The sequence below is a fragment of the Leguminivora glycinivorella genome, chromosome 14 (genome assembly GCF_023078275.1).
Source record: "Leguminivora glycinivorella isolate SPB_JAAS2020 chromosome 14, LegGlyc_1.1, whole genome shotgun sequence".
NCBI classification, from domain to species: Eukaryota; Metazoa; Arthropoda; class Insecta; order Lepidoptera; family Tortricidae; genus Leguminivora; species Leguminivora glycinivorella.
In genome coordinates, this window is record NC_062984.1 from 20428903 (window position 1) to 20452001 (window position 23099).

General features: G+C 37.4%; 2 protein-coding genes across 3 annotated transcripts in view; both read right to left on the bottom strand.

Moving 5' to 3' along the window:
• The window catches only part of LOC125233235 (nuclear pore complex protein Nup214-like), a 46251-nt gene extending 42521 nt beyond the window's left edge, over window positions 1–3730 (bottom strand). For both annotated transcript variants that reach the window (XM_048139154.1, XM_048139153.1), the window contains exons 1-3: window positions 3531–3730; window positions 3203–3341; window positions 1633–1799 (exon numbers count right to left, since the gene is read on the bottom strand). In XM_048139154.1, coding sequence (XP_047995111.1) covers window positions 1633–1799; window positions 3203–3341; window positions 3531–3569 — 345 coding nt within the window. In that variant the 5' untranslated portion in view covers window positions 3570–3730. The remainder of the gene's footprint in view (window positions 1–1632; window positions 1800–3202; window positions 3342–3530) is intronic.
• A 2630-nt stretch (window positions 3731–6360) lies between these two features.
• On the bottom strand, window positions 6361–16987 carry LOC125233211. Its single transcript, XM_048139122.1, has 3 exons — window positions 16353–16987; window positions 13647–14102; window positions 6361–7394 (listed from the first exon to the last, which is right to left on the bottom strand). The coding sequence occupies exons 1-3, from the start codon at window positions 16701–16703 to the stop codon at window positions 7389–7391; spliced, it is 813 nt and encodes a 270-aa protein (XP_047995079.1). The 5' UTR covers window positions 16704–16987; the 3' UTR covers window positions 6361–7388.
• Window positions 16988–23099: the final 6112 nt, after the last annotated feature.

Below are 23099 nucleotides of genomic sequence, written 5' to 3' on the forward strand. Positions count from 1 at the left end.
AAGGTGCGCTCGGCGATGATCGCTGCGCAGGAGGCAAGTCAACGTTGTTTTCGGTCGTATTAGCAGTCGATACACTCCCGCGTTTTGCACATCGTCCCTCTCCCTCACACTCGGGCGCGCTCGATATTGTGGCCGGTGAAACGGGCAGTCCACTGGTAGTCGAGTTCGACTTCGCGATCGCGGTATTGAATCTATCACCGTTATCGCCGTCGTTCTGATGTCCGGACGCCTTCGGGGATTGCACCGAGCTTGATCTCTGTCTCTCACAGGTAATCGGTGCAGCACGAACGATCGAAGGGGACGGCAAATTACTTTGGTTTTGTGACACATTTGATTTTAACGGCTTTGAGGTTAGTGACTCATCAGCATCAGCTGTTTCTTTGTTTGATAAATCTAAGATACCTAATGGGCCGCTATCATGTGTATCTAAAACAAAACTTAAGCGATCTGTGTAGTTACCACGGCGATTTTTATTTACAAATTGGGCACCGTAATCGCAATTATTAAGCAACGACGATTCTTTAAATTGTGAAAATTCCTTTTTTATAGAATCATATTCCATTTTTGTTGCATATTCGCTCCGGATTGTATCAATTTCCTTCCGTAGAATAATAACATCCTTCAACAACCTGGTACAGTCGACATGATCAAAAGTTACAGGTGGGAGTCTTTGCAGGTCTCTCGCGACAAAAATAGGCATCTGCTCTGGATGTAGACGTCTAATCAGGCTAACCATATCCTGGATGTTTCCATTCAACTTTTGCTTTCTACGCACTATGTTCCGGTCGTCTGTTTTGATTGAGTCAAACAGTAGCTTTTTTGCTTTGACTACCTCATCTTCCGAGAACGCAGTGGAGCACAAATTGACAATACTGTCGTCCTTCATCACTTCAACCTTATTCTGGATGAAAGCCAGAAGCTCGTTTATCACCACATTACAATTATTACACTTTAACACGTTAGAGGTCATTGTCCCCTCTTATCTCGACTCGAGCGGCGCGTAAGCACGTACAATCGCATTGGCGCGTAGCGTAAGACTGAGTTTTGACTGTGCATTACTCAAAATGTCTCTGGAGTTACCAAGAAATCGCACTTCTAATGAACAATGTTTCAGTTTATTGGGTCTAACAGTTAGGGATACATTCTCATAAAAAAAAGTGAAAACTACATATAAAAACCATTACAAGGCTGAAATTCTACAACAAAGTAAGTTAAAATCTGCAGACAGATTTGAGTCGGTCAAAAGTTGATTTGCCCATCTATTGAAAATCTGCAGGTTTTCTAGATATTTCAACACATGTGGTTAATAAGTAAGCCTAAAAAAATTGCAGTAACTACATCATTGTCCACAAGATAGCTTAGCAGCAACAGGTTTCTTAAATTTGGTACAATGGTATGGTTTTTTTTGTGGTGGCAGCATGCACAGGTCTCCTCAGCAAGAACTTCACTAAGGATGTCAGTTTTCCCCTAGTCGCCTTATACAACACCCACGGGTTGAGATGGGTGGTGCTATTTTTTCTGATGCCGGTACCACACGGCACAATGGTAAGGATTCAAAATCATAATATGCTTTAAATAACCACTCTTGCTTCAACTCAAAGTCCTTCACAACTACTTCTTCAAACAACCAACCTGATTAAGCAGATCCACAACTTTGAAGAGAACAAACAGGCGTCCTCCAGTAACAGCCAGCAACTCGTGGTCGCTGTTGACAGCTATGTGCGTTGGCTTCTCCTGTAGCTGCACCGGCAAGTGGTTCGGTTCACATTCCTTGTCTACCAAGTCCTTGAGATGGTATACTGAAAAATTAACAAATACAAATAATTTATTAAGAAAAACATAATTGTATAATGGTTACTCTTCACTAATAATATTCAATGGACTAAGGGCCAGTTGCATCAACCACTTTCGACAGACACATCATCGTCACGCAGCAGACGTCTATGGAACTTCCCATACAGTAAAATTTTACGGATGCTTTAATGGTGACAGACGGTTTGATGTAACCGGTCCTAAGAATAAAAGAAATGTTACAGGGACATTCTTAAAAGAATTGACTAAGTGATATTACCACTGCAATAGAAATCAACATTTAGTTTATATTACCCGCTCTAGACAGTATTACCATCTATTATATATGTCGGATTGTGGGCGTATCATACCAGAACCATTATCAGGACCTTCCGTAGTTGTTTATGAGAGATTTCAATGAAATACCATGTCCATATCATAGAATTTACTGCACAAAACCGATTACACATTAAATCACATCAAAAAATATATTCCGCCTATTATTTCGAGCAAACCGCCAGATTAGACCGATGAATCTCCAACAACACCAGCACTCCTCAACCATTTCCCTTGCAGATCGATTGACAGCTTCCAATCATCTGTTTTGCGATTCTTTTATTTTAGACAGTAGCATCCTCTCTGACGTTTTGGCAGAACTAAGTCGAATACCAGCCAGGTTGTACAAAGTTGTAAGACCCTTGTTTGCTCTATTTGTCAAACTTATCTTAAACCACATTTTGGTCATTCTCGACATATATAAGTAACACCAAATAATTTTAAACCCTTCAACACATTCTTTAAGTAGTAGGTAGTGGATGTGTTATGTGCTTAACCCCTGGAATGCCGTGTTTTGTATCCGTCACAGACTGTTTGTACTTTTACTGAGACATCAAAGGTTTTTACATCGGCATTCAGGAATGGGTAAATGTTATTTTATTGCTATAATATAACTATCATGTTCATTTAATTATGTCTATTTTTAATAAAAAGAACAAGATTTGAAATCAAAGGGTTGATGTGTTGTTAATGTTATGTTAACACATTAGACAAAATAGATATCCCTGTATAAAATCACTGAACAATAGTACATTGTGCAACAAGGGGAGGAAGTTGAATATTACTAACGAGAGTTAGTTAAATCGCGACAGCTTGCCGGAGCGATTTAAAGACTCAAGTTTGTAATATTCATACTCCCCGAGTTACACACAATGTTTTTCATCACACTCGCAATATAAAAAATATGTAAATAGATGTAAAAAAAAATTAATTACGGTACTAGAAATTTCATTATTCTATAACTCACACTCCGCCTGCGTGCAATAGCACATTTAGTTTGCGGGTGTGGTGAAAAGGCAGTTATCGATTTACGTTTTCTTTTTATATATTACTTGTAAAATTTAGTGTTTATTACCTGCCAGTTTTCCATCCGGTGTACCTATAAAGACTGCCCCATATTTGCTGGCACTGGCCACTAAATTATATCCTCTATTTGGCAGTGGGTCACTTGTATCAAACACTTTGATTTTACGTTGTAGTTTGTATAGAAGGTTCTGAAAAAAGTAGAGACTAAACACATAAATATAACCTATAAGTAGCAATGATTTTTTCACATTTTGGATGGTTTAATACAAATAGTAGCATTCTGACATGCTGGAATAAGTGAATTTATTTGTATTTTAATTCTTGAAATAACAATTAACTTCGTATTAGGTAGCAAGCATGAGAAATTATATCTTTACCGGTTCATCATGAGCATTTGGACCAAACTGCACTTCCATTTTGGATTTTTACTGCTTCAAAACAAAATCAACATGAAGCTTGATATGCCATCAACACTGTAACAGCTTTAAAATTCAAATAGCGTTCTAAATATCTTCAATTACAAGCATAATCAATCCAGAATCAAACAACTTGCGCGCATTTATGAAATAATTTTAGCACTCGACAGTCGACACTGACGTCAAACCAAACTTGTAACTGTCAAATTTGTGAGACGTATTTTAGAAATGTTTAACTTTATAGTAGCAGGGATCGGCTCTAAGCCCGTACCTCTTCCTGCTTATTATGGACGCCTTGTCGTCGGACATACAGGAGGAGGTACCCTGGTGTATGCTTTTCGCCGATGACATTGTGCTTGTCGGTGAAGACGGACACGAGGTACAGAGCAGACTCGAGACATGGCGGCAAAGGCTGGAGAATGTTGGCTTGAAGATCAGCAGATCTAAAACAGAACATATGTTCTGTGATTTCGGCGGTCTCTCTAGTTTTGCTGCCATAGAACTCGATGGCACTTTATTGCCGGTCTGCTCCGACTTCAAGTACCTTGGCTCGCTCGTACAGTGCGATGGCGATATCGATCGGGACGTGAAAAACCGGATTAGCACAGGGTGGATGAAATGGCGACAGGTTACGGGAACTATTTGCGACGCCCGGATGCCTCTTCGATTGAAGGGTAAAATTTATAAATCCATCATCAGACCTGTCGTCATGTATGGATCAGAGTGCTGGGCCCTAAAGGTGATGGATGAAAAGAGATTGCATGTAACAGAGATGAGAATGTTAAGATGGATGTGTGGCGTGACAAGGATGGATAAGATAAATGTTACGATTGTATATATCGTAATTAAACACTTGGTAGTTTATGTACTTTGTTTTATTTGTATTATTAGAAATAATTACATAGTAAGTCAGCCATCATGCTGAGTCCAAGATGCAAGAGAGCCTTTACACCTCATGCCACAGATAATCATATTTGTAACAGATCTACAACATCATAACAGATGATCACATCTGACATCCCTCTTTCTTTACATTAACTAAAAATAAGTATTCTAAAACACCTGAAGTAGGTATGCAAATTTCTTAAGTTTCATAGTCACTCAAATAGTTAGGTTTTTTAATAACTCTTCCTGAGCGTGACTTGACCTCATTATAATTATTATTTATGTTACAATTATTATCAACAATCACATCAGCTTTACCTAAGTTCTCATTAACTATTACAGGTTCATTTACATTATTATCATTCACATTGTTTAACATATTCTCATTCTCCTTGATTCTAAAAGTTACATGTTTTCTATATCTATGTTTTTCACCAGGTGACCCTTTAAACACATGGAACCTATTTCTTCTAATTATAGAGTCTCCTGTGTCTATCATATAGTTTCTAAACTGATCTTCTTCAGAAATAATCTGTCCCTTAAGTTTTTTATTATGATTTTTATCATGAAAATATACATTTTGTCCTCTACTGAAATTATTAATTTTCCCTCTATTTTTCCTATCATGATAGTACTTATATTTTTCTCTCCTTTTCTCAACTTTTTGTTTCACATTATTGTAATCAACTTTTTTATATTTATCCTTAGTAGGTAAGAAAGATGTTACTTGTCTTCCAATAAGCAACTCATTAGGAGATTCTAACTCTTGATCAATAGGCATATTTCTATATTCTAATAAGGCCAAGTAAATATCTTTCTTTTCCTCTGTACATTTTTTAAACATCTTTTTTATAGACTGTATTTGTCTTTCAATAAATCCATTAGACCTTGCATAATAAGGAGAAGAAGCTACATGTTTAAATTCCCATTCTCTACAAAATTCTTTAAATTGCCAACTTCTATATTGGGAACCATCGTCAGTATACAATATTTTGGGTATGCCCCAACGGGAAAATACACTCTTTAATGCTTTTATATGACACTCTGAACACTGGTCTTTTAACTCTACAAGCTCTACATATTTAGTTAAATAGTCTGCAATTAACATGTAAATCTTATTATTCATGAAAAACATATCAGCTCCTACTATGTCCCAAGGTTTATTACTCAACTCTCTTAACATAAGTGGCTCATGGGAATGGTTTTTCTGGTATTTTAAACACAAATCACAATTTTGAATTAAATCCTCTAACTCTTTTATCATAAATGGCCAAAATAACAAACCTCTGATTCTATTTTTACATTTCTCAATACCTAGGTGACTGTAATGAATCTTTTTAAGCATTTCCTTTCTCAATGTCTTAGGTACAAGAACTGCAGTATTTTTGAAAATTAATCCATCTGAAATATATAGATCATCTTTTATTGAATGATAGTATTTTAATTGTAAAGGAATTTCTTTAGATGTTGGCCATGAAGTTTGTATGTACTTTATTAATAAACATAAATCCTGATCTTTTTGCGTTTCTATTTTTAATTTATCCCATGTTTCATTACTTAAATTTATGCCTTGTTTCACTAAACATACATGTAATTCTACCTTTTCATCAAGTTCTTTGTTACAAATGGTGTCATTTACATAAGACCTAGATAAAGCATCCGCCACTAAAAGTTCTTTACCCGGTCTATATTTAATTTCTATGTCATATCCTTGTAATTGAAGTCTTAGCCTTTGTAACCTCAATGGAGTCTCATTCATTGGTTTTTTAAAAATATATTCTAACGGTTTATGATCTGACTCTACATGTACATGTCTACCATAAATATACTGATGAAATTTATGACATCCATATACCACGGCTAGGAGTTCTTTTTCGATTTGAGCCCATGATTTCTGTGTGTCAGTTAAAGCTTTAGATGCATATGCTACCGGTGAATTATTCTGAAGTAAGACTGCGCCTAGTCCTGTACTACTACTGTCCACTGATAAAGTTATCGGAGAATCAATATCAAAGTATTTTAAAACCGGTTGTGAAGTTAACACTTGTTTTAGTTTCTCAAAATCATTCTTCTGTTTTTCACCCCATATAAACTCAGAATCTTTTTTAAGTAGTTCTCTCAATGAAAAAGTTACATCTGACAGATTAGGTACAAACTTTGCTACATATGTGACAATTCCTAATATTGTTTGCAATTGTTTTTTACTTTTAGGCTCTTCCATACTTACAATAGCTCTAACTTTCTCTGGATCAGGTCTTATACCATCACCACTCAAAATATGTCCTACATATTTTACTTCTGTTACCCCAAATTGACATTTATCTTTATTAAATTTGACACCTGATTTTTCTGCTTTTTCTAACACCATTTTTAATCTTTCATTATGTTGTTCAAGTGTTTCCCCCCATACTATAAGCTCATCAACATACTGTTCTACTCCATTAATGTCTTTAAAGATATCTGCAAAATATTTACTGAATACTTCAGGGGCCGAGTTCAAACCGAAGGGTAAGCGTTTGTAGCAATATCTACCAAAGTTACCAGCATTAAATGTTGTATATAATTGACTGTCCTCACTTAATTTCACCATATAAAATCCTTTTGATGCATCTAAAACACTAAAGTATTTAGCAGAAGGCATTTTGGCTACTAATTCCTCAAAAGTGCTCATTTTATACCGTTCTCTAATTATATATTTATTTAAATTCTGAGGATCTAAGCAAATTCTAATATTTCCACAAGGTTTTTTTGTAACTACCATTGAATTTACCCATTCCGTTGGCTCGGTAACTTTCCTTATGACACCTGCCTGCTCCAGTTTGTCCAACTCAGATTTCACTTTTTCTTCTAATTTAAATGGTATTTTCCGGGGTCGCTCAGCTATCGGTACATTATTGTCTTGTAATTTAATTTTATATTCATATGGAAGTTCACCTAGACCTGAAAACAAATTATTATATTTTTGCACAATACTCTTTACATTTTCATTACCTATCTCTACACTCTCTACAGGTATTACAATTCCCAGTTTCACTCCAGTATAATAGCTTAAGACTCCTGTTCTACAACAATTTGCAACATACAAATTTGTGTGACTTTCTTTATCTTTATATTTAATTGTACCTTTACATGTTCCTTCTATTTTTATTGTGGAACCATCAAAATTTGTAAGTTCATCCTCGGGTCTACTCACAGTCAAATTGATAAAGGCAGAAGCGAGCCCTGGTGGAAACGTGATGACGGCATGAAGCGAAGGCGATATGTATTCAATTAAATAAAAACGTCTTGAGCACTCAACAAATTGTTTTATTTATTCCATATAAATAACGATACAATTTGCTTACATCCTTTAAGGATGTATCACGATTAAACTTCACATAATAGATTTAAAAATTAGACTAGAACTATAAATCGGCCATTGCAGAGCTCAGATAAAAGGAAATGACAAAGCCGGAAGAAAAGCCAGTCTAGAACTGTCAAAAATATTGGTATTGCCAGTACAATTATGAAAAGGGTATATTACACGTTTTCCAATACTCCTCCTTACACTTTACATATTGTGATATCAATACTAAGTGAATATTTTTATATAAGCATGGCTCTACATATGGCTTACTTATAAAATACATGCTGCACGCTTAGAGTTTAAAAATAAAACAGGTACATATATTCTAAGTCATGCGGCTAAAATTATATACAATAGGAATGAATTTCAAATTTAAAAATAATAACATAATACATAAGAGAGATGAACTTTAGTTAATTTTGTAAAGATTTCACATTAAGACCTTCTCTAAATTTACAATGCTTTTCAGTGCACAAAGGTTTTGTTAATACATCTGCTATCATTTCATCAGTTCGCAAGTATTTTACATTTAAATGTCCTTTTTGGATTAGATCCTTGATAAAGTGATATCTTAGGTCTATATGTTTTGTGCGCTTATGGGAGTACTCTTTGACTAACAGTAACTTTTGTGCTGATTGGCTATCATTAAAAATGCAGGTTTCTATGGTTTTATCGAAAATTTCTGACAAGAAATTTCGTACAAAACATATATCCTTACAACAGTCACCAATAGCTACATATTCCGATTCACAGCTAGAAAGACTTATACATTGTTGCTTCCTAGCCTCCCAATTAATAACGGAGTTACCTAATTTAATCACAAAACCAGTATAGGACTTGCGATCTGAAAGGTCATTGGCCCAACTTGCGTCAGCAAATGCTGTAAGGTTAAAAGTATTGCTCTTTGTAAAACAAAGGCCATAATCAATAGTACCTTTTAGGTATCTCAGCACTCGCTTCGCTATGCGCCAATGATTTTCATCAAAACATGTGTTAAACATACTGAGTTGGCTACATGCAAAAGATATGTCAGGTCTAGTACAGACGGATAAATACATTAAACTTCCTAATAATTGTCTGTACTGATAGACTTCATCATCTAAGTGAGTCTTGTTAGATTTTTCAAGTTTACAATTGACCGGTAACGGTGTAGAAACAGATTTAGACTCTGACATGTTATATTTAATTAGCAAACGCTTAACATATTCTTTTTGGTCTAAGGTTGTAACACCATTCTCTCTATGAACATTCATTCCTAGACAATTGTGTAATTTCCCTAAATGTCGAATTTCAAAATTGGTTTGTAAAAGTAGTAAAATACCATTCAAGCAATTATTATGAAAAATGTAAAAATCATCGACATAAAGGGCAATTATAATATACTCTTTATCATTTTTCTTAAAATAAATACATGGTTCACATTGGCTCTGTATAAAATTGTGACTAGCTAAAAAATCATGTATTTTTATATTCCACATTCGGCTTGCCTGCTTAAGGCCGTATAAGCTTTTCTTAAGCAAACAAACCTTATCACAGTTCTTAAAACCAGATGGCTGTTCCATATAAATCTTTTCATTAAGATCGCCATTTAAAAATGCGGTTGTTACATCAATATGGTCTATCTCTAGGTTCAGTTGTGTAGCTATAGAAAACAATATCCTCAAAGTGCTATGTCTTACTACAGGAGCAAATGTGTCCGTGTAGTCAATTCCCTCAATTTGACTGAAACCACGGGCAACCAATCTCGCTTTAAATTTAGCAGGCTTACCTGAAGTGTCTTGCTTCTTTTTATACACCCACTTGCACTTGACGATATTTTCATCAGCTGGTCTGTCTACCAAGATCCATACTTTGTTTTTAATTAAAGAGTCATACTCACACTGCATGGCCTTCAACCATTCTTCCTTTTCAGAGGATTGAACGGCCTCGCTATATGTGGTAGGCTCCTCTGGCGAATAGCCTTCCGCCATCAATGATAAATCATAGTCTCTGAGATGTTGTGGCACATTACCTCTTGTACTACGCATGGGACGTGGCCTCAACGCGTCGGAAATAACCGATAGCGTAGGCTCATTGTGTGTAGACTCCGGCAGAGAAGAGACAGCACCCGTTGGAGCACCCACTTCATCACCATCGTCACAACCATCAAGTGATGACTCTGGCAGAGAAGACAAGGCGCCCTTCGGGACGCCATCTTCATCACCATCGTCACTTGCACCATCATCGCCCGTGCAGTAGTGTTCAGACAGCGGCGACCACGCCGGTGGCGTTGGTGACTCAGCATCTGAAACATTTTTAAAAGAGGATGAGCACTCAGCTGATTTATCAATTATATTGTTTTGAATGACATCATTAAATTCATTATTAATAATTTGATTTAAATTAGAGTCATTATTAAAATTATTCTGAGCATCACAATTTTTTTCATTATTTGGCAAATGAATATTAAGGCCATCAATTTCATAATTATAAAAATAGTTTCTACAAGTCTCTTTACAACTGTCATGTTTTCCTAAAAATTTATCCTCATTAAAAATAACAGACCTAGACTGCACAATTTTACGAGGATTATTTGGATCAATTAAACGGTATCCTTTAAAAGTTTCACCATAACCAACAAAGATGAGAGCTTTTGCTCTAGCATCAAGCTTTTGACGTTTTTGACTAGGTACATATGCATAAGCAGTACACCCAAAGACGCGTAAATGACTGATGTCAATAGGACGACCAGTCCACATGGTCTCGGAAATTCCACCCGCAAGCGCTCTGGTAGGAGATCTATTTTTAAGATAAATGGCTGTCATAACAGCCTCTCCCCAGTAGCGATTGCACAGGCCGGACTCCTGCAGCATAGCCCTAGCTTTATTAAAAATCGTTAAAAAGGCCCTTTCTGCAATGCCATTTTGAGCAGAATTGTAAGGGACAGTGGTTTGGTGTATGATACCATGGTCTTTAAGATAATTGGCCAGTTTAGAATTAGTAAACTCAAGGCCATTGTCACTGCGCAAAATTTTAATAAATAAACCAGATTGTTTTTCTATCATATTTTTAAAGTTAATAAAATGAGATCTCACCTCTGATTTATGCTTCATAAGGTATCCCCACGTTTTCCGGGTGTGGTCGTCTGTGAAGGTCAGAAGGTAACGAGCTCCACCCCAAGTTTTGACTTGCATAGGTCCGGTCAGACTCTGTAGAAGAGTATACATACCTGGGCCAAATAATATCTCCGGAAGACCTCACAAGCAAAGAAATAAGTACAAGAGTAACAAATGGATGGAAAAAATACTGGTCTATGAAGGAAGTCATGAAGTCTAAAAACCTGAGTATGACAGTTAAAAGAAAAGTATTTAACACATGCATCTTACCCTGCATTACATATGGATGCGAGACATGGGCACTCACCAAGGAGCACCGGGACAGGCTCATGTTCTGCCAGAGGTCTATGGAACGAAGTATGATGGGGATATGCAGATTGGACAAAGTTCGAAACGAAGACCTTAGGGAAAAAACAAAAGTAACCGACATACTATTGAAAATTGACCAGCAGAAGTGGAGATGGACCGGCCATATGCTCCGTGACAAGCACGAGAAATGGAGTCAAATCATAACAAATTGGTACCCTAGAGGTTGTACTAGGGGCCAGAAAAAACCCCGAATGAGATGGGAGGACGAACTGAAGCTTACATTGGGCTCGAAGTGGAGAAGAGTGGCCCAGGATAGATGTCAATGGAAAGAGCTAGAGGAGGCCTTTGCCAAGCGGCACACTGAACTAAGAGACATTCTCTAATTCAGAAAAAAGGGGCTTAATAGATAGATAGATAGATAGGTCCGGTCACATCTGAATGGATGAGTTCCAAGGGCTGGGTAGTGCGCTTCGTGCTGACAGCAGGATACGGTGAACGCACCATCTTGCCAGTCAAGCACGGCTCGCAACTACCATTCATGACATCTTGTTTCTGTAAAAGAAAGTTCATGCATTTCTTCCCATCACCTAGAACCTTCATACCTGCTTCAGACAAGTGTCCTAATCTCCTATGGATTAAGTCCATTGGGACAGTCGAAACAACGTGAGCATTCGCTGTCTCTTGCCTAGAGTGCAAGAGCTTAGAAGACTCCTCCTCAAAGGTGTGTCGTCCTTGAGCCTTATATTTATACAAACCATTATCCTTCGAAGCGATTATGATTGGATTGCCAGTGACTTTAACATTATCAAAGACTTTACAATGATCCTTATCGAAAACAACAGTGTAACCTCTATTAGTGATTTGGCTTACAGACAAAAGATTACTTGAAAGGTCCGGCACATGGAGGACATTGGTCAAACTAACATTAGAGCAAAAAGGGACCCTACCAGTACAATTACTATGTAATTTACTACCATTAGCAATTAAAATGGTTGAATTTTTACCTATAGGATCTTCCAGTAGCTTCCTGTCAGAAACCATATGTTGAGAGGCACCACTGTCAACCACAAAATCGTGGCTGCTGTCGCCTCTGCTGCAAACCATGGCCGATGCTAGCATTGTGTGGTTTTCCCCATTCTTCAGCTCCTTCTGGCGTTTGAAGCAGCGCTTAATTGTATGTCCGCTCTTCTTGCAAAATTGACAAAACATAGGTGATGATGATTTCTTCTTCTTGTACCCGAGGTAAGCCTTAAAACCTTCCTGATCACTTGCATTCCGTCGGTGTTCTTCTTGTAGCAACCTTGTTCGCACAACTTCCACCGATAGTTTACTTGTCAGACAGGCGGTCTCCAGGCCGGATACTAGGTTGTCGAACTCCTGTGGCAAACCGCTGAGCAGGATCTCCGCAACCACTTCATCCTCTATTTTCTTGTCTATATCAGAAAGCTGTTGAACCAGCCGCATAACAGCCTCAACATAGTCAGACATATTGCCGTATTCATTATATTCAATTTTGTGAAGTTGCCGCAATAAGAGAACTTTCCTGTAGAGGCCCTTAGACTCAAAGGCGTCGGAAAGCTTCTTCCATGCATCCTTTGCAGACGTGGCATCTCTTACATATTGATATAGGGACGGCTTGATCGTCAAACATATCTTGGCCAAAGCGCGGCTGTCGTGGGTCTTGTCAGTGTCTGTTCCATCCACACAACCCCAAAGACCATCTAGGGTTAGTAACATCTTCATTGCAAACTTCCAGTTTGAATAATTCTGTAAGCCATCAAGCTTCTCGACGGGAATGTGCCCGCCATTATGCTCGTTCTGTGAGTTTGACATCGTGACAATTTATTTGTTGAGTGCAATTGGGTTATACGCCATGAGGGACTGACATAACCTCAAAAAGTTAATTGACGTTTGAAAGTGAACAGCGTACCTTTCTTGGTTTCTTGAATCCGCCTCGCAGCATGATCTTCTGGGCTAATAACCTGATAAAGGCAGAAGCGAGCCCTGGTGGAAACGTGATGACGGCATGAAGCGAAGGCGATATGTATTCAATTAAATAAAAACGTCTTGAGCACTCAACAAATTGTTTTATTTATTCCATATAAATAACGATACAATTTGCTTACATCCTTTAAGGATGTATCACGATTAAACTTCACATAATAGATTTAAAAATTAGACTAGAACTATAAATCGGCCATTGCAGAGCTCAGATAAAAAAGGAAATGACAAAGCCGGAAGAGAAAGCCAGTCTAGAACTGTCAAAAATATTGGTATTGCCAGTACAATTATGAAAAAGGGTATATTACACGTTTTCCAATACAAATTTAATCTACGAGCAATATCCAAATTTATTAAGTCAACTTGTGCACCTGTATCAATTTTAAAAATAGTTTCTACATCATTTAGCTTTAATTTCATGTACCAATCTCTTTTACTTACAGAACCACAAGTTTTGTTAAGACACATGGCTGCAAAATGGTTGTATTTGCCACACTTGACACACTTCTTATTAAATGCTGGGCACTTTGCATAGCCATGCTGTCTTCCACATTTGCCACAGGGTCTTCTAGAGTTGGTGTGGTTTGCTTGACTCGGTTTTCTCTCTCTGCTCCTCGAGGGCTGCCTTTTCTCACTATAGTGCTCCTTTTTCATTGGTCTACTTGGTCTCTTCTGTCCTGTTCCGATCTCTACCCTAGCAACTTCGCTTTTGTTCTTTATAGACACCATCTGAGCCTTAGTTGTTTCTGCCGCTCTGCTCATGTTTATGCATTTCTCTAAAGTCAAATCTGTCACGCCTAGTAGTTCCTCCTTAAGTTCATTGTCTATCAGTCCTATAATTATTTGGTCTCTAATTAGTCCGTCTTTCAACTTATCAAAATTGCAATCTAAACTTAGTTTTTGACGTGATAACGTCTAATAACTCGTTACTACGGGCAGCATGCACGAAAAAGATGACGTCATTGTCCCGTTTCGCAATATAGCTTTAGCGCCATCTATTGGCGCGCGTTGGAACTAAGCGGCTGATCGATGCGCTCGGTATGGTTATAGCGTGTGGCCTGAGTAAGGCTCCCCACAGACAGTCTTAAAAAAAACTTGTATGCAATCTGACAGTTCAGATCTGTCAGTGTCTTGTCAGTGTCAGTTTGAACTGTCAGATTGCATACAAGTTTTTTTTAAGATTATGAATTTTTAAGACTGTCTGTGGGGAGCCTAAAGCACCACAGCTGGGACAGATGGCGCGCCCGTGTGTTGTTCTCGTTAAGCTGAGTTTAGACCAGCAAGTTATTGCTGCAAGTTTTGAGACGCAACTATAGGTAAGAGTGAGTGGCAAATATCTGCATCTCTTTCTAGCATATACTTCTGTCTCAAAACTTGCAGCAATAACTTGCATGTCTAAACTCAGCTTTACAAAATTAATTATTTTAATTTATACGACTTTTTACAGAACATATCCCGTCTGAACTCATCATAGATTTAGAATTATTAAACTAGATTGTGTAGTTAGGTCAAAAAGTGTGTCCACATGAGAGGTCATTGTTTGGGCTGGTGTCCCTCTCGCACTTACTGACAATGTCAACATTATTCAGTGAACGTCGTTTTTAATTATACAAATCTTTGATTTATTGGCATCAAAATAATTACATTGTAATTATTTTCCAATTCTTTGAAATATATCGAAACCCTAGTTTGAATATAACACTAAAATAATATAAGAAGTTATAAAGTCAGGTAATATATATATATATATAAAAATACTACTATTATGGCTCATTAACACTGGCCACACGTGCGAGAGGGACACCAGCCCAAACAATGCCCTCTCATGTGGACCGTTTTCGATAGTTCAGAATAGCGAAAACGGTCACCTTTTTGTCTCAGTAATAAGGTTCAATTTAGTATGGCAAAAAATGTGATTCCGCTGTCCCCTGTCTTTGGAACTCACTGACAATGACATTTGGGCCGCTAAACATGGTACAATAGGGACTGAGCTCACACTTTTTTGCCATACTAAATTGAACTTTATCACCGGTGCAGAAAGGCGTTCTTGTCAGACTAGTAAAAGTTTTTGGCTTAACAACTCAATCTAGCTTAATATATATAAATCTATGGCATAGAACAACATGTCGGGTCCCTATAAATAGGTCTAAGGTTTTATTTGAAAATTGAAATGGTCATACAATGCCAAAAATTGTAAGTATTTGCAATATTACTTTCTATTATAGTAAAACATATATTTTTTAAGGATTATAATATATATACGTATGTTTTTTCATAGCCAAATCTGGTCTGCTTTGGCAAACATTGCCATCATTGCGGTAAATGGATGGAGCGAAGAGCTTTGAGGAAAGATTGTAAGTATTCACTTCTGATAATTGTGTTAAAGGTTTTTTATCTATCTACTCACACCAGTATTCCCAAAAGTTATTGGCAAATCACTAGAAAGAGTGCAGAGGAAGTTCTGTAGGCACATTTACAAACGACTGTACGGATATTACCCATATATGTATCCATCTCTATTCGTAACAGGAATGGTTGGTCTTCAAACTCTAGAAACCAGACGGAAACTGCTGCATATTATGCATTACCGCCAACTGTTTCACCATAGAGTAGATGACGCATCCGTGCTTGAGAGAATGGGGCTGCAAGTGCCAAGAGCGAATGTGGTGGTTGGCATGCCGGGCGCGGTGCCGGCGCGGCGGCGGCGGCGCCTGTTCGCGGCGGCCGGCGCACCGCTCGAGCCCGAGCTGCTCTTAACCGCATCATGTTGGAGACAGACGATATTGACATATTTGCTGATAGTGTTGGTGTGTTTTACAGAAAACTCTTAAGGTTCATAGACTCTACACTCCTTAGGTGATTAATGTAATAAAAAAAGTCCATAGTTTAACTTTTAAGTGTGTTTGCTTTTATTTATGTCAATTTAACATGTACATAATTATATTACCACATAAGTGCTTTGGTGAAATACTGTTAACTTTTGTGTATTTTTAATAAATAAATAAATAAATAAAAAAAAAAACGTGAAAAAAGTCCCAGAATCGGGCCCCTTTTGCTATACTCTGACCGCCCCTGTCTATACTACTGTAATGTTTGACGTTATCACGTTAAACTACCGTCCGTAAACCGACTTTACAGACAACCAATTTTTTTTAACTCTGTTACAAATTCTTCTACATTTTCCCCTTCTTTTTGTTTTCTGTTGAAAAAGATATGTCTATTATATGTTTCATTACTGGGCGGGCTACAATGTTCTTCAAGCTTTTTTAGTATTTCCAGATACAACAGTTTTTCTTTGTCTTCCCATGTGTTGTAAATGACTAATCCTTCATCCCCAATGCTGTGCAACAGTAAGGCCGTTTGTTGTTTCTCCGTCAATTTATCTTTTGCACCGCTCGCCTCAAAATACAGTAGAAATTTCTGTTTCCAATTTTTGAAAGCATTTTTTATATTATTTCCTGTCAAATTGAGTGCTGTTGGTGGTCTTAACATATCCATTTTGAATATTTTCTTTACCCAATATGGCGTCCCAAACCAGTTTTCTTTTCCCAATAGTTTTTTGTTACTTACTATGGGATCTTATTGCCGCAGCGCCATGTTACGATTGTATATATCGTAATTAAACACTTGGTAGTTTATGTACTTTGTTTTATTTGTATTATTAGAAATAATTACATAGTAAGTCAGCCATCATGCTGAGTCCAAGATGCAAGAGAGCCTTTACACCTCATGCCACAGATAATCATATTTGTAACAGATCTACAACATCATAACAGATGATCACATCTGACAATAAAGAATGAGTATATAAGAGGAAGCCTGAAAGTTGCACCGATAGTAGAAAAAGTAAGAGCTAATCGTCTGACATGGTATGGGCATGTGATGTTACCATGTTTAGCGGCCCAAATGTCATTGTCAGTGAGTTCCAAAGACAGGGGACAGCGGAATCACATTTTTTGCCATACTAAATTGAACCTTATTACTGAGACAAAAAGGTGACCGTTTTCGCTATTCTGAACTATCGAAAACGGTCCACATGAGAGGGCATTGTTTGGGCTGGTGTCCCTCTCGCACGTGTGGCCAGTGTTAATGAGCCATAATAGTAGTATTTATATATATATATATTACCTGACTTTATAACTTCTTATATTATTTTAGTGTTATATTCAAACTAGGGTTTCGATATACATATTTCAAAGAATTGGAAAATAATTACAATGTAATTACAATGTAATTATTTTGATGCCAATAAATCAAAGATTTGTATAATTAAAAACGACGTTCACTGAATAATGTTGACATTGTCAGTAAGTGTGAGAGGGACACCAGCCCAAACAATGACCTCTCATGTGGACACACTTTTTGACCTAACTACACAATCTAGTTTAATAATTCTAAATCTATGATGAGTTCAGACGGGATATGTTCTGTAAAAAGTCGTATAAATTAAAATAATTAATTTTGTAAAGCTGAGTTTAGATATGCAAGTTATTGCTGCAAGTTTTGAGACAGAAGTATATGCTAGAAAGAGATGCAGATATTTGCCACTCACTCTTACCTATAGTTGCGTCTCAAAACTTGCAGCAATAACTTGCTGGTCTAAACTCAGCTTAACGAGAACAACACACGGGCGCGCCATCTGTCCCAGCTGTGGTGCTTTAGGCTCCCCACAGACAGTCTTAAAAATTCATAATCTTAAAAAAAACTTGTATGCAATCTGACAGTTCAGATCTGTCAGTGTCTTGTCAGTGTCAGTTTGAACTGTCAGATTGCATACAAGTTTTTTTTAAGATTATGAATTTTTAAGACTGTCTGTGGGGAGCCATACTCAGGCCACACGCTATAACCATACCGCCAATAGATGGCGCTAAAGCTATATTGCGAAACGGGACAATGACGTCATCTTTTTCGTGCATGCTGCCCGTAGTAACGAGTTATTAGACGTTATCACGTCAAAAAGAGATATAAGTGTAAATAAATGTATATTTAAGTCCCTGAATTACTTTTTTCTCCAATTTACTGTTTTTTTGCCTAAATAAAGTTACTTTAATAAATGGAAGTGGAAAATGTAGCCATCTGATATTTGATCGAGTCTAGCAAAATTCACATAAATGGAATGTTTTTTTTTTCTATGGAATGATTTTAGCCGTTTCATAATGAATCCAGTGATATATGGTTTATGCACAACATCCCTACATTTTTTGAGTAATTATAATTTTTGTAACATAAGTAACATTCGCGATGACCACCCGTGAGGGCCCCGCCACTCAAGGGTAAACTTTTTCTGTCATTTTAGCGGTATCCTTGCCACTCAACAGCTTTTTATTTCAAGTCCGGCTCCCGGTTACCTGCCACTTTACGTGCGGTCGGCTCCCGGATTTCGCCACCTGAAGGGTTATCGGATATCAATGAAAACTAATACATTACCTGTAGGTACTTAAGTATGTATGATTGATCGTATGTTAGATATAAAATTGACATTAAATTATTATGTAGATAATCAAGGTTTAGATCAAGTAACAATAGTAATGTGAAATAAATTACTTAGTTACCTATTATGTTAATTTATATACTTACCTACCTACCATTCATGTGCCATGAATATCCAGTGTGAATTCTCTGTGCTGTAGAAGTGAAAAGAAAATATAGTTATTACTTTTGTTGGGTTACAATTTATATTAGAATAGTCACGTTTCAGGTTCCAGAATCCAGAGTAATTAGATAACAATATTTACCGCCTACATATAGAGTCAAGAGTAGGAATAGGAACTAAGCTAAGTTGGCATTTGGTACTTTAGGCTTTTAACTTTTTACCCCCAAGGCCGTAGTTTAAACCATGTTGACGATGCGATTTTTCATTGCATTTGTGATTTTGAGACTACATAATGTCTTCTGTTTGACTGAAGAGGTAAGTAACCCTTTGAATTCTTATGTTGCTCCTTTCGTTTATTATTATTACTGTCTTTACTGTAAATAATTTTAGACATTTTGATGTAGGTATTTCAATTAAAGCATAGCCCTCGTTTTTAACCGACTTGAGAGTTCTTATTGATTATCTAAAAAAAACTATTAATTCTAACTGTTGTAAGAATTGAAATTTCGAAAAACTAAAAGTTTTTAAGCGACAATGCGGTACCTAGTAAAGAGCTTGAGAACGCCACTAACAGTAATCTCAATACCGTTTTCAGGGTCCATATGAAGCAATCTTGTCCAACGTTACCAGCTGCGTAGCAAAACAACCTTCTTGGTACCACACTAACATCACTACGTACACGAGAAATGGTCGAATTCTCCTACGAGGCAACTATTATACTACTCAGGTGTTCAAGGATCCAAAGGTGTAGCTTATAATTATCGCATGTCTTCTTTATTAGTACCTTTAAGAAGCGCACGAAGCGCTTTGCTTCTTCTTTTCTTATGCGCACTGCCAAGGAGTGGAATTCCTTGCCGGCGGCTATATTTCCGAGCTCATATAACCCGGCAACCTTCAAATCAAGAGTGAACAGGCATCTTCTGGGCGAGCTCACTCCATCGTAGGCCACGTCTTTGCCTTTGGCTAGTCTGTGGTCAAGAGTAAGCCCATTTATAATTTAAAAAAAAAAATAATAATACTGAGTACGTGGCTTAGCTGCTGTCATTAATGTCTACCGGTTTAGATCTCAATCATCCTCCTTGCGTTATCCCGGCATTCGCCACGGCTCATGGGAGCCTGGGGACCGCTTTGACTACCAATCCCAAAATTTGGCGTCGGCACTAGTTTTACGAAAGTGACTGCCATCTGACCTTCCAACTCGAAGGGTAACTAGGCCTTATTGGAATTAGTCCGGTTTTCTCACGATGCTTTCCTACTGGCAACCTTTTCGAACCCGCGACCTCCGGATTGAAAGTCGCACGATCTTACCGCTTGGCCACCAGCGCTTCGATCTCAATATCAAGAGGTGGTGGTGGTGTGGTGGTGTAACCCGTTGGTGTGGTGATAACCTAACCACCAAAATTAAAATTTTGAAAAAACCCCCGACCGCGACATAGTGGACCGATTGTCATGAAACATGGCTAAAAAACACTCCCGACTAACTCAGCTTTCAGACAAAAAAAAACTAAATCTAAATCGGTTCATCCGTTCGAGAGCTACGATGCCACAGACAGACACACACACAGACAGACAGACAGACAAACAGACAGACAGACATACACACAGACAGACACGTCAAACTTAACACCCCGTCGTTTTTGCGTCGGGGGTTAAAAAAGGAATTTTATTTCAACTATAATCTTGTATTTTTTTTTCCTTTTCAGTTTCGCGTCAAACTAACGTACACAGACCAAGGTATGAAGGTGAAAGCATTCGAAATCAAGAACCAGAATTGCCGCAACACTATAATACGAATTATTAGTAGCTCCATAGGACTGAAGTACAACCTTGCGAAATGCTTGTTGAAACCGGTATGTGGCTGAGAAATTGAGTTTTCGTTCGTGTCCTAATGCGTCACGCGCAAAAATTCCAACCCAAAATTTGCATTCTTAATTCCAACAAAAAATCTGAAAAAGGGTTATACTGCACGTAAGCTTAAGGACCTTTAGGCATGGAAACCCACAAGTGGAACCGGTTTTATGTTCACTAAAAATATAACGGTTTTATAACATACTATGGTTTAAGTAGATATATTTTAATGGGACAATCTAATAAAATAATTTTAGTTTAAAACATATATCAGGAATTAATTTGCTTAATTGGGCTCTATTAGCAAAGTAACAAGGATGACGATAAACAAACTTTACCTTGCCTAGAAACCGCTAAAACTTTCAAAGTGATGTTGTCTGGCACAAAACCTCTTAATATTAGTGTCATTTGTAAAACCGTTATTTTTACACTGGCCTTAAATGAGGATTACAATGACCAAATTGAGATCGTAAACCGGTTTTAAGCCTTAGTGGTTTTGAGACAGAATTATATGCAAGAAAGAGAAGAAGATATTTGCCACTCACTCTTACCTATAGTTGCGTCTCAAAACTTGCAGCAATAACTTGCTCGTCTAAACTCAGCTTAACACTACTTATTTTTTATTTGCAGAGTTCTGCAGAGTTCAGTAATATAGACGTAAATGCCGTTCTTCACATGCTTGTGCCTTCTCTATGGTACGGCTCGTTACGGATCCATTTCGAGATATTAAAAACTACAACACTACTCTTGTGTCTCGATATCGATGTCCTGATCACAAAAGCAGATCACTAGAAGATATAAAATAGGTATAAATTGTAATAAAATAATGTATAAACTATACACTGTATAGTTTAGAATACGTACTTGTCGTAACTAACCTAACATTAAGTAAAATTGTCAACCGGGCGATATAGGCTTGCCTAGTGCGGGTACTAAAGTTAATCATGTAGAAATTAGGGATGTACCGACTAGTCACCGACTAGTCGGGAAAACCGACTATCCGGCCACTTTTGCAGTCGGCGATTAGTCGGCGACTAGTCGGCAAAAAAGGCCGATTAGTCGGCACTTCATAAGTGATAGAAAAACAGTACAAAAATAAATCAACAGGTGATGTGGTTGTATTATGTACGAACTTGTTGTGGCTTATTTAAAGTCACATACGGGTCTAAATATGTGTAAATATGTGTAAATATGTGTGTATGTGTGGGGTTTAAATATGTGTACAAAGCGCGAGAACTTAAAGTTGTTGTGGCTTACTTAGTCAAAACAACAAATATCTGTGATCATCACAGAAATTAATGTCCTTCTTAGGACTATCAATTTCATAGGCAGGATCACTAATTCACTACCTACTATGCCAAACCGGTTGTTAAAAATGAAAAATGTATATAAATATTCTCATAGAGTCGGCCAAATCAATAAATGTATATAACCTGTAACATGTAGAAATATATTATAATAATGGTAATAAATATTTTTCATTTTTTTTTAATGTCACACACATTGAGTATGTTCCGTATTATGGCACTGATCCCACTAAACGCGAGTAAGCTATGAGCTATCGGCAATAGAAATAGAAATAACAAAAACGATATTGGCAATAGAAATTTACACGATGCGAGATCGCATGATGCGAGTTTCATTACGTTGCGGTATTTGATTGAGCTGAATTGTATGTAACCTCAATCGCCCGCAACGTATCTAAAATCGCATGCGAGTTCACGTGTCGTACTAAATGAGCCTTTAGTCTTGTCTTGCGCAGTAGCGTTCAGTTAGGGTCTCCCCAAATCTAATGAGGTCAAATCGGATTTCGCAGACCAAAAATCGCTCATAATGTACCTACATGCGTACGGATGCGTTCAGCGATGACGACGCGTCAGCGTCTTCATATTAACGAGCGGTTTTTGGTCGGCTATAGTCGAATCCGTGTCCATAGGTTTGGGGAAACCCTTAGGCCCCTTCCCCACTTGTCGGCGCGCGAGGTGACTGATGTCGACAAGATCTCATCACTTGGCAGTATACTGGTAGTATCCATACTTCCACACTAATATTATAAATGTGAAAGTGTGTGTGTCTGTTTGTTTGTCCGTCTTTCACGGCAAAACGGAGCGACGAATTGACGTGATTTTGTAAGTGGAGATGGTTGAAGGGATGGAGAGTGACATAGGCTACTTTTTGTCTCTTTCTAACGCGAGCGAAGCCGCGGGCAAATGCTAGTACTTAATAAAACTTGAGGTCCCAAAAAAAGTTGTTTTCTTTATATAAACCACGATGGTCTAAATCCCTTAGTGATACGTTATTAATGAAATAATAAAACCGTAACCTGGATGTCGACTTATAATATTAATTGTCTGCAAATATACGCCATACGCTTAAATAATAATGAAATAATATAGGTATGTACATTTTTATGCATTTTGTAGCTTCATCTATTGAAATATGGTTTGAAAATC

Bases quoted from the DNA above. Each gene is read 5' to 3' on its own strand.
- LOC125233211 (XM_048139122.1), bottom strand. From the start codon at position 16,703: ATGGATATGTTAAGACCACCAACAGCACTCAATTTGACAGGAAATAAT. The intron at 14,103-16,352 runs ATTGGTTGTCTG...TCACGTCAAAAA, and splicing joins TTGTAACAGAGTTAAAAAAA to CTAAGTTTAGATTGCAATTT.